This window comes from Arachis ipaensis, chromosome B9 (assembly GCF_059453495.1).
Source record: "Arachis ipaensis isolate K30076 ecotype BB chromosome B9, ASM5945349v1, whole genome shotgun sequence".
Lineage (NCBI taxonomy): Eukaryota > Viridiplantae > Streptophyta > Magnoliopsida > Fabales > Fabaceae > Arachis > Arachis ipaensis.
In genome coordinates this window covers 158,253,253-158,264,995 of record NC_142444.1, presented here as the reverse complement: position 1 = coordinate 158,264,995, position 11,743 = coordinate 158,253,253, and the positions used below count along the sequence as shown (strand labels likewise).

General features: G+C 33.6%; 2 protein-coding genes across 2 annotated transcripts; one reads left to right on the top strand and one right to left on the bottom strand.

Moving 5' to 3' along the window:
• Positions 1-5,718: 5,718 nt before the first annotated feature.
• LOC107619297 (small ribosomal subunit protein uS14z/uS14y/uS14x) lies at positions 5,719-6,981 on the bottom strand. Its single transcript, XM_016321555.3, has 3 exons — positions 6,792-6,981; positions 6,051-6,150; positions 5,719-5,899 (listed from the first exon to the last, which is right to left on the bottom strand). Exons 1-3 carry the CDS (start codon positions 6,851-6,853, stop codon positions 5,891-5,893), a joined length of 171 nt encoding a protein of 56 aa, XP_016177041.1. The 5' UTR covers positions 6,854-6,981; the 3' UTR covers positions 5,719-5,890.
• A 2,577-nt stretch (positions 6,982-9,558) lies between these two features.
• LOC107619181 (uncharacterized) lies at positions 9,559-11,573 on the top strand. The gene is made up of 2 exons (XM_016321423.3): positions 9,559-9,817; positions 10,109-11,573. The coding sequence occupies exon 2, from the start codon at positions 10,190-10,192 to the stop codon at positions 11,255-11,257; it is 1,068 nt and encodes a 355-aa protein (XP_016176909.1). The 5' UTR covers positions 9,559-9,817; positions 10,109-10,189; the 3' UTR covers positions 11,258-11,573.
• Positions 11,574-11,743: the final 170 nt, after the last annotated feature.

Below are 11,743 nucleotides of genomic sequence, written 5' to 3'. Positions count from 1 at the left end.
TTATTATTAACCTGCAGATTAAGATGCCACATCTCTTTCTAGCTATATGTCCCTGTCCCTCTACACCCACTCATTGCACCCTTTGAACGCATCCATCTCATTTCTTCATATCAGCATCCTCCTGTGTTTCGAATGGAGACGGAGAGTGAGTTATACCGGATTATGTCTCAGTATTATATTTAATTTAATATAAATATAGAAATTAAATGATAGATTTAAAATTTGAAAAGTTAAATGATGATATTTTTTAGAAAAAATATTATTATTATTTCAGTTTTCGTTTGTAAAAATTTCAATTCTCTATTTTCTATGTGATTGTGTCCTCACTTTCTAGAGTTACTAAAAAAAATTAAAATTTTAAATTCTAAAACTAAAATTTTAATTCCATCACTAAACATAATACTGCGTGTCAGTCTTCCAACGTCAGTTCGAGTATCTAAAAACAAACGCCATCTAGGTCTAGCCTTTTAGCCACTTCAATTTATATATGTATGATTCCTTAATATTCTGTTTCTCTTACTAACTTTAATCCAACAATGTTTTTGCTCAAATACAAAGAAAATAAATAGAGTTAAATCCTACTTTGGTCTCTGAAATTAGCGAGTTGTACTGATTTGATTCCTGACTTTTTAATTGTTACAATTTGGTCCTTCAGATTCAAAAAAGTATACAAATGTAGTCCCTTATATATCTTCCGTCGCAGGAACTCAACATAGCAAGACTTGAGCTATCTCAATAACGGCATTGAGGAGGGACTATAGTGGTGCACTTTTTTTATCTGGAAGACCAAATTGTTGCAATTGAAAAGTTAGGAACCAAATCAGTGCAATTCACCAATCTCATAGACCAAAATAGGGCTTAACTCAAAATAAATATATACAATTAAACTTTGACAAAACACAACAATAATGTGTTACAGTTCAGTATTCTCAATTAGGCCTAAGACATCTTATCGATCTAAATGCACTTTCTGAGAAGCATAATTAAGTTACAAGATACTCGAATGAGATCATATCTCACCATAATTGGAGATATAATTCTGTATAATTATTTTAAATTTCCTGCTATTTCAAGGATAAATAATTGTATATCTTCATGAAGCAAACATCAAATTGAATATTATTCAGAAATATACAAGTAATTTGACGTGGGATGACTTTATAAAGTAGTTGAAAACCAAAATGAGATACAGTTGAGCACCTTAGAGAAGCAATCAAAGAACTGTATTGAAAGCAAATTATGAAATGCCTTTCATTTTGTCTATGTCAAAAAATGTGCCATATAGGTTGTGATAATGTTATATGAGTATGACAGCATATAATTACATCAGAAATTTTGTGAGGCCTAGCAACAACTCTGTCCAATTAGTCTTGATCTTACTATCTGAAAGAACCTGAGAGAAATTTATGATTTTGGGTTCAATTAATTGAATTCTTTTTATTTTCCCATAATTAGTTAATGCAAACATGATTATCCACTATAACTAGTTACCTCAAAAGGGAAGGAGAGTGATTACTCTTTAGCCAGTTGGTTATTTGCATAATCAGATTGCTGATTAGTGATTGCCAAATAATAATATATTAGCTTTAAAATCACTGATCCATAATTATAAATAGATAGAGTAAAGTATCGTTTTTGTCCCTAATGTTTGCGGTAAGTTCTATTTGTATCCCTAACGTTTAAATCGTACTATTTATATCCCTAACATTTATAAAAGTGATTCAATGTTATCCTACTATCAATTATTCTCAATTATTATCACTTGGATGCATTCATCCTTAATTAGGTCTCACTTGGATGTGTTCGATTTTAATATTATACCTACTATTTATGTTTAGATTCAATTATGTCCCTAGAAAAGTGAATTATGTAAATGTTGTAGGAATTAGTTTCAACTTTTGATGAGCTATTTTTTGGAATAGATCATCGATTCTATACCAAACATTTATATTCTAACTTGAAGAAGAGATTTTTAAAACTCAAACTAAAGCGTTCATGTGCAATTGATGGTAGAATAACATTAAATCACTTTTACAAACGTTAGGGATACAAATAGAACGATTTAAACGTTAGGGACACAAATAGGATTTACCCCAAACGTTGGGGACAAAAACGATACTTTACTCTAAATAGATAAATCTATGATCTGTGTCCTGTGATGATAGCCCTACTTAATAATGGATCACTCATCCATGGCAAATATATAAAAAAAAATGATGAGAAAGTGCACAATCTTTGAAGGCATGTGACTTAAGCCACACTCAATGGAATAATCGGTTAAAAAGTAAACACCCACTTAAAAGATATGGGGGTTTGATTAGTTTGCTTCGGAAGTGATTATAGACATAGACATATATATAATAACAGAAGATAATATTGTATTATTAATTAAGAATAATATTTTGCTTCTGTCCCATAGCTTTCCAACGTTGCTTCACCTTTCCACCGCAACCCCACAAGCCCAGAAATGAAAATAATAAAGAAAGAGAAAGAAAAAAGTGTGTGATTATTAATTGTTTATTTATCAAGAGAAAAATGTGGAATATACAACAAGGTTGGTGACCGTATTATATTGGCGGCTAATGCTATTCTGCATGCTCCAAATTCCAAAATGAAGTTATTATAATATATTACTTTTGGGTTAATGATCCTTGAAGCCAAAGATTCAAGATCCTTGATTTTTCATTTGTTGAGCTAAAAGCTTTTGAGTACTCAAAGAACACACAAAACATCATCATCTTCTTCTTCTTGCCTGGCTTACGTCACTTTGTACATGTTCTACACAAAATTAATATACCAAGAATATGATTAAATAAGAATATCACGTTATAAGCTCAATAAAAACTAGGTGAAAACTTAGCTGCAGTCGACTTCAGGTGAAATTGATACCTGAGAGCTATTAAATGATTTGACTGATTTGAATAAATTTTCATCCAACGACTCTTAGATATCAACTTCACGTGAAGAAGTCGACTTCACCTGAGTTTTTACGTAAAAACTAAAAGGTATGTCATCAAGATTCATGAAGTCGTTAACTCAGGAAACTGCCAAATCATGATATTAAAAGCATACATTAAAAACAGTAAATACCTAATAACTGTTATATCGAAAAGATGTAACAGAGAGAAAAAGAAAATGTAAGATTTTGTTCATTATTATCACCCAAAATCACTATGATTTAGACATCGAAATTTCTTTGCAGATTGTCCTCACAAGCTCCTCCATAAAAGGTACGAACATTACATATTTTGGTATTTCATTCATTCGTATACTCTAAATCATCGCTACATGGGCGACTTGCTTACTTATAAAAGTATTCCAACGTTTAAGTCGGTATATATATTTTAGAGAAAGTTTAGGGACCAGTACTTTTATTAAAATTTGGTCAGCACTTAACCAATAAAAAAAAGTGGATAATCCTACACTATTAGATGTAATCTCACACTATTAAAAATACTAATAATGGCTAATTGATGGTTACAAATAACAAAATCTGCTGGCCTCCTAATACTTCTTTATGTTTTATTATTGTATCCAGACTTAAAAACATTTTATTTTTCTTTTTTACTCTTTATAATAACCTTACTTCATTATGTTCTGGATGGCTTAATTTTTGTTGCAATCAACGTAGTCGTTACTTCTCTGTTTAATTCCTGGAGTGTTAGCCCGAGATATTTTGGATGGATAAAAATGGAAGTAAAATATTATGCATAGCTTACCACAAAATCAGGAAGCCATTGGAAGGAGCCTTTATTTGTTCCTCTTCTATTCTTATCTTAAAGCCATAGTATCTTGTGCAGTAAATTCCTTGACCATTAATTAGCATCTCATCACAGCATAAACTTCAGTGAATAGATCACTTTATATAAAATAGTTACAAGAAGGATTCTTGTAAAGAATAAAGGGATACCGAAAATGACAGCTTACTTGTGTAATGGATTATTCTCTTGTATCGTTGCTTACAATTACACATTTACTTTTTCTCTGAATATTAACCATTTTTACTCATTTTTAAAGCTATAGCATTTCATGCAGTGAATTTCTGGGCCTGTAATTTTCATACCAGTATATATAAACTTGTGTGGAAAGTTGAATAATTGTAGTGTATGATTCTTGTTTTCTTGTGAGAAAAAGATATCCCGAAAATGACAGCTTACTTGTGTAACGATATATTCTTAGTGAAAATTCATGCGTTGTGCTTATAATCTTTTAACAATAAGGTGACTTGAGCATAATTTGAATCTATATTTTCCAACATAAAAAACTTTAAGAGTAATTTATTTATTTAATAATTTATTATTTATTAGAGTCCATTGTATGTTATTACCCTAATGGATCGGAGTATTGGTTAAAAGAAACGGGAGGACGTTTGTAATGTCTAATTTAGTAATGGTAGGTAACAATACGAAGGACATGTTTGATTTGCTGAATCCTTGTCTGGACGACACATGGATGGTGATAGGAAAAAGGTGGATAAGACGAGATATAAAAAAATGAAATGGAGAATGGCAGGTGAGTGGTTCATGCATGAGAATAATAATTGGAAGGAAAAGATGAAGTTGAAATAACTTGGAGAGGAAGGGAATAATTTAGAGAAGAGGAGCAAAGTGTTTGGTACAACATACTAATAAAGGGTAAAAGCAGGTAAACATGAGCAGTGTTTTTGTGCTTTCAGTTTGTTTTCTTTTCAATGTGGGTCGCAGCCACCACCTTCACTTGTTTTCAGTTTGTTTTCAATGTTTGTGTCTAGTTCCATTCATATCCAACTTACAAATGTAAGTGCGTCAGTAAACATTATATGGAGTTCATTGCATTAAATCGAAAGAGAATTCCATTTTCTATTTGTTGTTGATTTTGGTGTGTTTATGAGTTGGAGTTTGGAGGAGAAGGGACCAAAATCAATGAATTTGAAGAGAAATATAAAGACAGCTTTAGTTACTCTTAACACTTACTTTTCGAATTTTTAGACTTACTATATATATATAGGGTGGAGCCTGGATCATGGCGCTCTATTTTAAAATTGGAAATTTTAAATTTTTAATATATATTTTATATATTAAAAGCATTGACAATTGACCTGTTATTAGCAAAATCTTTATGTTTGGTTTTAGAAACGGTTTTTTTATTAAGGTAACAGTCGTTTAAAAATGGTTTTATAAAGGTGAAAATTCACGATAGTTCTATAAACACAATCATCGCTCACCATCTTTTTTTTTTCATTGGAGCATAAGAAGTTCTTTTCTTTTCTTTCCTTTTCTCTTTTTGACAACCATAGTGAAAACTCCATCTAAATTAAAAAAACATAGCTCCAACCTCAAAGTGAATTCCTGAGGCTAGAATTTGAGAATACTCGAGTTGCTCAAATAATGTAGAATTCCAGCTTTTGCCTTTTATACAATTTAATTTTACTATTTTTATCTAAAGATTTATGTTTATCTAAATCTCAATCCCCAGCGCCCAGCATTCAATAAATGATAGTCAATTTACAAGACATTACCGTGGGTAATATCACATTTAATTCAAAGATGAAATTAGAAGACAAATAAACTTATGCAGCGAATAAAACTATAGCGTCCCAACTTTTTTCCCACCTGATATAATAATGCCTCCTCATTATCAGTTTAAACTTGTTTTCAATCGTGTAAGCAATAACCATTAAGAATAGAATCCAATTCCCACAGCACGAAGGAAGATTAATGCATCAAACAAAAGGTGGTGTATACCAGACAGTCAAAAACAATTGATATTAAAATAAAATATTCATAGTTCCACTGCTCCAGTTCTGATAATAAACTAGTTTGCCATAAACAACTCCTTTAAGATTCTCACATAATCCCTAATGCAAAAAGCTAAAATAGTATGGTGGGCATCTGACCAACCATGCAACCCTTCAGCGGTACTGCAACAAGAAAAAGAATTGGAATGAGAATCAAGACATTACACATAACTCACACACACAAGTCATAGCATAACAAAACAAAGGCAAGCAACCAATTCGGCAAATTGGATTAGGGCAAAGGCAACAACTGAGAGAAGCAAGCTCAGTTTACCTTGATGAATCCGATTTCCTTAGCGTTGCTGCGGAAGCACTGCCTGCAGCACATGAGCCCATACTTCCTGATCAATCCATGGGGGTTTCCACACACACGGCTGACAAAAAAGTTAAAAAAAAAAAAAAACTGTCAGCAAAGCTCTATCAACAAAATCAAACTGCATCAGATAAGAGTTACACTAGAAAGTCAACTTTCCTTTCGGAGAGTATCAGTCAACTTTTCTGATCCTAAATTCTACATTCTTAATTTTAAACCCTAAAATCTCCTAAAAAAGGGGTTAAAATAATTTTATAATTAAAAAAAGTTGATTAAAGTTGGCTAATTAACAAACTACACGTCTACACCACATATGCACCCAACAAATTTCTATTCAACAGCACACAATTTCTTTTCGTGTAAATCTCACAAGCTTACGCAGCAACAATACAAGCTAGAATTGTAGAAAGGGGGAAGGGACCTATTAGATCCTTAACGTAGGGTAAATGTCATGATTATTCAATATGAAGAATCTCAAACCTATAGTCATAAACCCTAAATCATACGCACCTAATTTGCAATCACTATCACATAATCCATACAAATAAGAGACATATAACTGAAAAACTCAGCAGAGACTGTGCCATAGAACATGATAATTCGCAGGATCCAAGATAAATAGACAAGGTTTAAAGCACAAAAGGAATATAACAAGGTTAGAACATTAGAGAGATTAGAAGTGAAGAGGATGAAGAAGAATACCAGGTGCGAGAACCAGGACCGTAGTTCTTGGGGTGAGAGTTCCAAACGTTGGAGTGACCCATGGCTATTGCTTCTTCTGCTTCTGCTACGGTGGTTCGCTGGATCCAAAGGTGAAATAGGTAGCTGCAGAATGAGAATGAAGAGGAAGCTGCTCATGCCACTTTATAGCTCTCAACCTAAAATTAGGGTTTCCGTTTTTTTTTTTCAGTTGATGGGTCGCCAGTGACGAAGATAAAAAGCCCTGAAACTTGCAACTAAAGCCCACCATGAAAATAGGCCCACGCTAGAGTTTCCTTGAAACTGACCTGAAAAAAAGTGTCAAACCAATTCTTTGACCTTTGTAGATAGGGGACGTATAAGTCTCTCTAGCGTTGGTTTGGATTTTAAAATTTTTTTATGTTTCTTATTTATAAAAGATAAAAAATTTATTTGTAATTAAATTTAGTAAAAGACTTATTTATTTTTAGAATAAAAATTCAGAGACTATTTATTATTTTTTTTCTTACTGAATTCAACAATTCCAAAGCTAAAAAAGTATCATATATCCAAAAACAAATTACGTTGAAGATAATTTGGTGAGTTAAGCCCCATTTTAATCCAAATTCACGAGTTGCACTTATTAAATCCTTAAGATTTTAATTACTCTAATTTAATTTTCTAAATTTTAAAAAATGCACTATGTTAGTCCTATGTCCATTTTCCATCACTGGAGCGAGTGACGTGGCTTACCCTTTGTTAATGGCTAATGTAATTACACCAGTTCAGTTCTTTCCCCGTTTATAACATAAACCAAAGAACATCCTTTTCTTCTTCTTCCTAATAATAATAATAATCTGTCAGGTAAACATCTTTTTGGATAAAACATTTAGCATGATGTATTTGGTGTAGTTTAAATGGAATACATTTTGAGTTGTTGTTAGCACAAATAAATTGAAGACGGGACAACAGTTAGAAAAAAAGCAGATCAGTCATAGAAGGCTAAGAGTGGTAATATTACTATTGTTCTAACGAATGTTGGGTAGACACCTGATGAGAACTTTTTTAATATCCACTTCTAGATCTTATTTTGGATTGTCTTCGTGTATGTGTATCTGTTTTTGATGTTGTTAAATGAGTTATTAATCATACAACCATTTAATTCAATTCAATTCAATTCAACACTTGTCAATAATCAAAATAAAATAGTTGGATTGGGAATGAAAGAAAACACAAAACAAACCACAGGAGGTTGGGTCTATCAATGACAAAAGCGAAGCAAGTGATACCCTGACAATGAAATCGAGCGACAACTCAAGGCGCGCGCATGAAGGTTCCGAGTTTAGGGGCAGGTAATGGAGGTACCTAGCAGAGGTGAGGTGGGAGAGAAAGCGGGACCACCCATGCCATGTGTGGGAGCTGAGAAAGGCAAGGTGACGGAAGAAGAAGGAGAAAAAGCTAGTACAATTTGAAAGCATAGCTGCTGCTAGTACTATTGTTGTGGTTATGGATGGTGATGGTGTTAGGAGAGTTTGAGTTTGAGAGGAGAGCGTGTGAAAGATGAAGTAGGAGTGGAAAGGCCACGAAAGTTTGCAGAGAGTAAGAGGAGGTGATGAGGAGATGGAAGAACTTTGGGACGGTATAAAAAACAGATGCACATATATGAAGAAGACGACATGTTTTTTGGTTTAGCCATTTAGGTTATAAACTTATAATGAGGAAAATGACTAAATTGGTGCAATTTTACTTATTCACCAGCTCAACTAACCATTGGTAATGTCATGTCACTCACGGTGTTATTGTTCCGGCGATGTAAACTGAGCATGAGACTAAAGTGATACACTTTTTTGAATATAAGAGATTAAATTAGAGCAATTAAAATCTTAGGTAGTGTTTGTTTTGAGGTACTGAGATAGAGATTGAGACTCAGTATCATGTTTGTTGGTTCAGAGATTGGTATTAACATTTTTGTCTTTGTCCCTAAAATTTCAGTATTTCAGTACCTCCAAAAAGTGAGGACACAGGGGACTGAAATTTTTAGAAACAGAGACTGAAACTTTAATAATATTTTATACCTAAAATACCCTCATTTTAATTAATTAATTCTAATTTTACCTTTTGTACAAATTAAATTAGAGTTTCATTCTTGTTTTAATTTCTATCTCCCACTTTGCACCAAATAAAATACTAAGATTTATTTCTGTCTTTGTCTCTCGGTCTCAGTCTTTCAATCTCTATCTCTCCACCAAACACTACCTTAGATACTAAAAACAATGCAACTTACGAATCTCAATAGCTAAAATCGGACTTAACTTTCCTTTGGCCAACCCATTGGATTTTTAGGTTTCATATTCGTTTTGCTTTTATATCTATCTTCATTCAGTTATTTAATTTTATATTAACATAAACACTTTAATTTAATTCTAAGTCACCAAAAAAAAAAATTTTTATTTAAAAATTTACTGCAACTAATAACTACATACATAAGACAAAATTTAAACTTCAGCACTTATTTAAATTGATTAATAAACTAATTGTTAGACTAATTTAAATTAGTAGTTTTACCTGTGTACATAATTACCTCAATAATATAGATAACATAAATGTTTGTGTGAATTTACATTAAAATTAAGAATAAATATAAAATAATTAATTTTTAATTAATATTAACTAACTATTTAACTTTAATTTTTTTTAATTTAATATTTTTTAAATTTAGAAATTTAAATTAGAAAAAAAATTGATATGAGTAAAAAAAGTTAATTCTAATTAAATTTAAAATTAAGTGAAGTTTTATTTTTGTGTTACCTCCATTTTGCCTGGGACAGTGATAGAGAAAGGAAGGAAAGAAACCGGTCCGAAGCATGTTTGAGTTGTGATTTGTGAAGCCGAAGAAAGAAAAAGTGAGAGGATTGGGGGTTAGGGATTGGGAATCATGTAATGTTCCAATCTCAACCTCTCTTCTGTTTGGTCTCTTCCACCCCCCTTTGACCTTTCTTCCACCCGCCAATACACCAATTTGGGCCAACTCAACTTCATAGTCAACTCTGGTAACTCTCTTTTCCTGCCCTAGCTTCTATTCAATTTCCCAACTTTCTTCTCAATCTCACCTCCCTCCCCTCTCCTCTTTCGTAATTGATCCTTCATTCCTTCCAATTTTTGTTCTTTACTTTATCTTATTGCCTCGGTACCCTTGGGGTGTTCAATCTTTGATTTCACCTCAATGCATGTTCTGCTGTCTCTATCGCCAATTGTAATTCTAATCGATGGCCACTTCGTGGATTTGATATTGATTTTGTCTATGGCTGTTGGTTTCTGATTGAGAATGTGGTGAATTGCAGATGATGACACCGTTTGGGAACTAGGGTTTAAGAAAGCTTTTGTTTTTGGATTACTTGGATTGTGCTGGATACTCTAATCCTATGATTCTGAGAAGACTGGGTGACATGACGATATCCAAAAGGAAGTACACTCGAATCGACACTTTGGAGCTGAAGGCACTACTTGGCCGGAGGGTTGGTCATCAGAGAGCTGACAAGTACTTTGATCAACTCAGAAGATTGTTCAGTTCAAAGATCAGCAAATCAGAGTTCGACAGGGTTTGCATCATGGTCATTGGGAGGGAAAACATCCCTCTTCACAACCAGTTCATTAGGGCAATTCTCAAGAATGCTTGTCTTGCCAAATTCCCGCCGCCGCCGAAGCCGAGAGGTTCTGCCAGACTGGGAAGTGTTTCCAGTGTGGAAGTTTCTAATGGGAGGCAAAGCAGCTCTATACTAACACCATCAGGGGATGCATTATCCCGGTTAGCTGCACAAGATCTCAAGTTCAAAGCCCGCCAAAATTCTCTTGGCAAGCAACAAAGTCTGGCATCTGATGAATTTGCCTTCAAGACACAAGAGCAGCAGAGTGCAACTGAACTGAATTCCCTTGACAGTAGAGCTCCTGTTTCTGTTGAAGATGGAGAAGAAGTTAGACAAACGGCTGGAAGCCCCAGCATCCAAAGCAGGAGCCCAGTTACAGCACCCCTTGGTATATCCATGAATTTAGGTTGCAATCGGAAGCTTGCATCAAATGTATCTTTATGTAGTAAATATTATCCCGAGACCTGTCACAGCATGGGAGATCTCCCCGACACGAGATCTTTGAGGAGAAGGTTAGAGCAGAAGTTGGAGAAGGAAGGTTTAACTGTGACAGTGGATTGTGTAAATCTTTTGAATAATGCATTGGATTCATATATGAAGAGGTTGATTGAATCCTCCCTGGTTTTAGCTGGGTCAAGAGTTGGAAACGAGCAAATAAGGCTGCCGAGTCGACAGCTGATTAATTCAAACGGAATGCTACCAAGAAGGTACATGCAAACAGCACCTAGATTGGCCAAAGCATCAATCTTAGATTTTTGTCTTGCGATGGAGCTAAATCCGCAAGTTCTTGGACCAGATTGGCCGATGCAGCTTGAGAGGATTTCCATACGTGCTTCTGAAGAATGAAGCCTTTGTTATCAATAGATCAGAAATTTGCTAGTAGATGAAATCAACAGGGAGGAGTTAGTTGCCAAGATTTGTTGAATGGTTAGAATGTTGAATTGTTTTCTTCAGCTGACATAACTTAGCAATTTTGTCTAGGCCTGAAGTCGCACAATTTGCCAAATCTGAATAAGCTATAGTAATTTAGTTATTAAGATTGGTCATTGTTTGGTTGTAGTCATGTTTATACAAAAATGTGTACTTTCTACATAGGATTAGGTTAATTGTTTCAAGAGTGCAACAGAATTTTCAATGATATCCAGTTCTTAGTTTTTTTTCATCTTTTATCATCTCTATTTTAGTTCACCTGTTATTCATTGAAGCAAAAAAGCATCGCATTCAGAGTGCTAAACGGCTAATCTCAGTTGTGGAGGTCAACAATATTTTAGTTGACAGAGTTATGACTTGATCTTGAATTTCTGCAGAAGTCAAGTCATACGAGGAAATTTC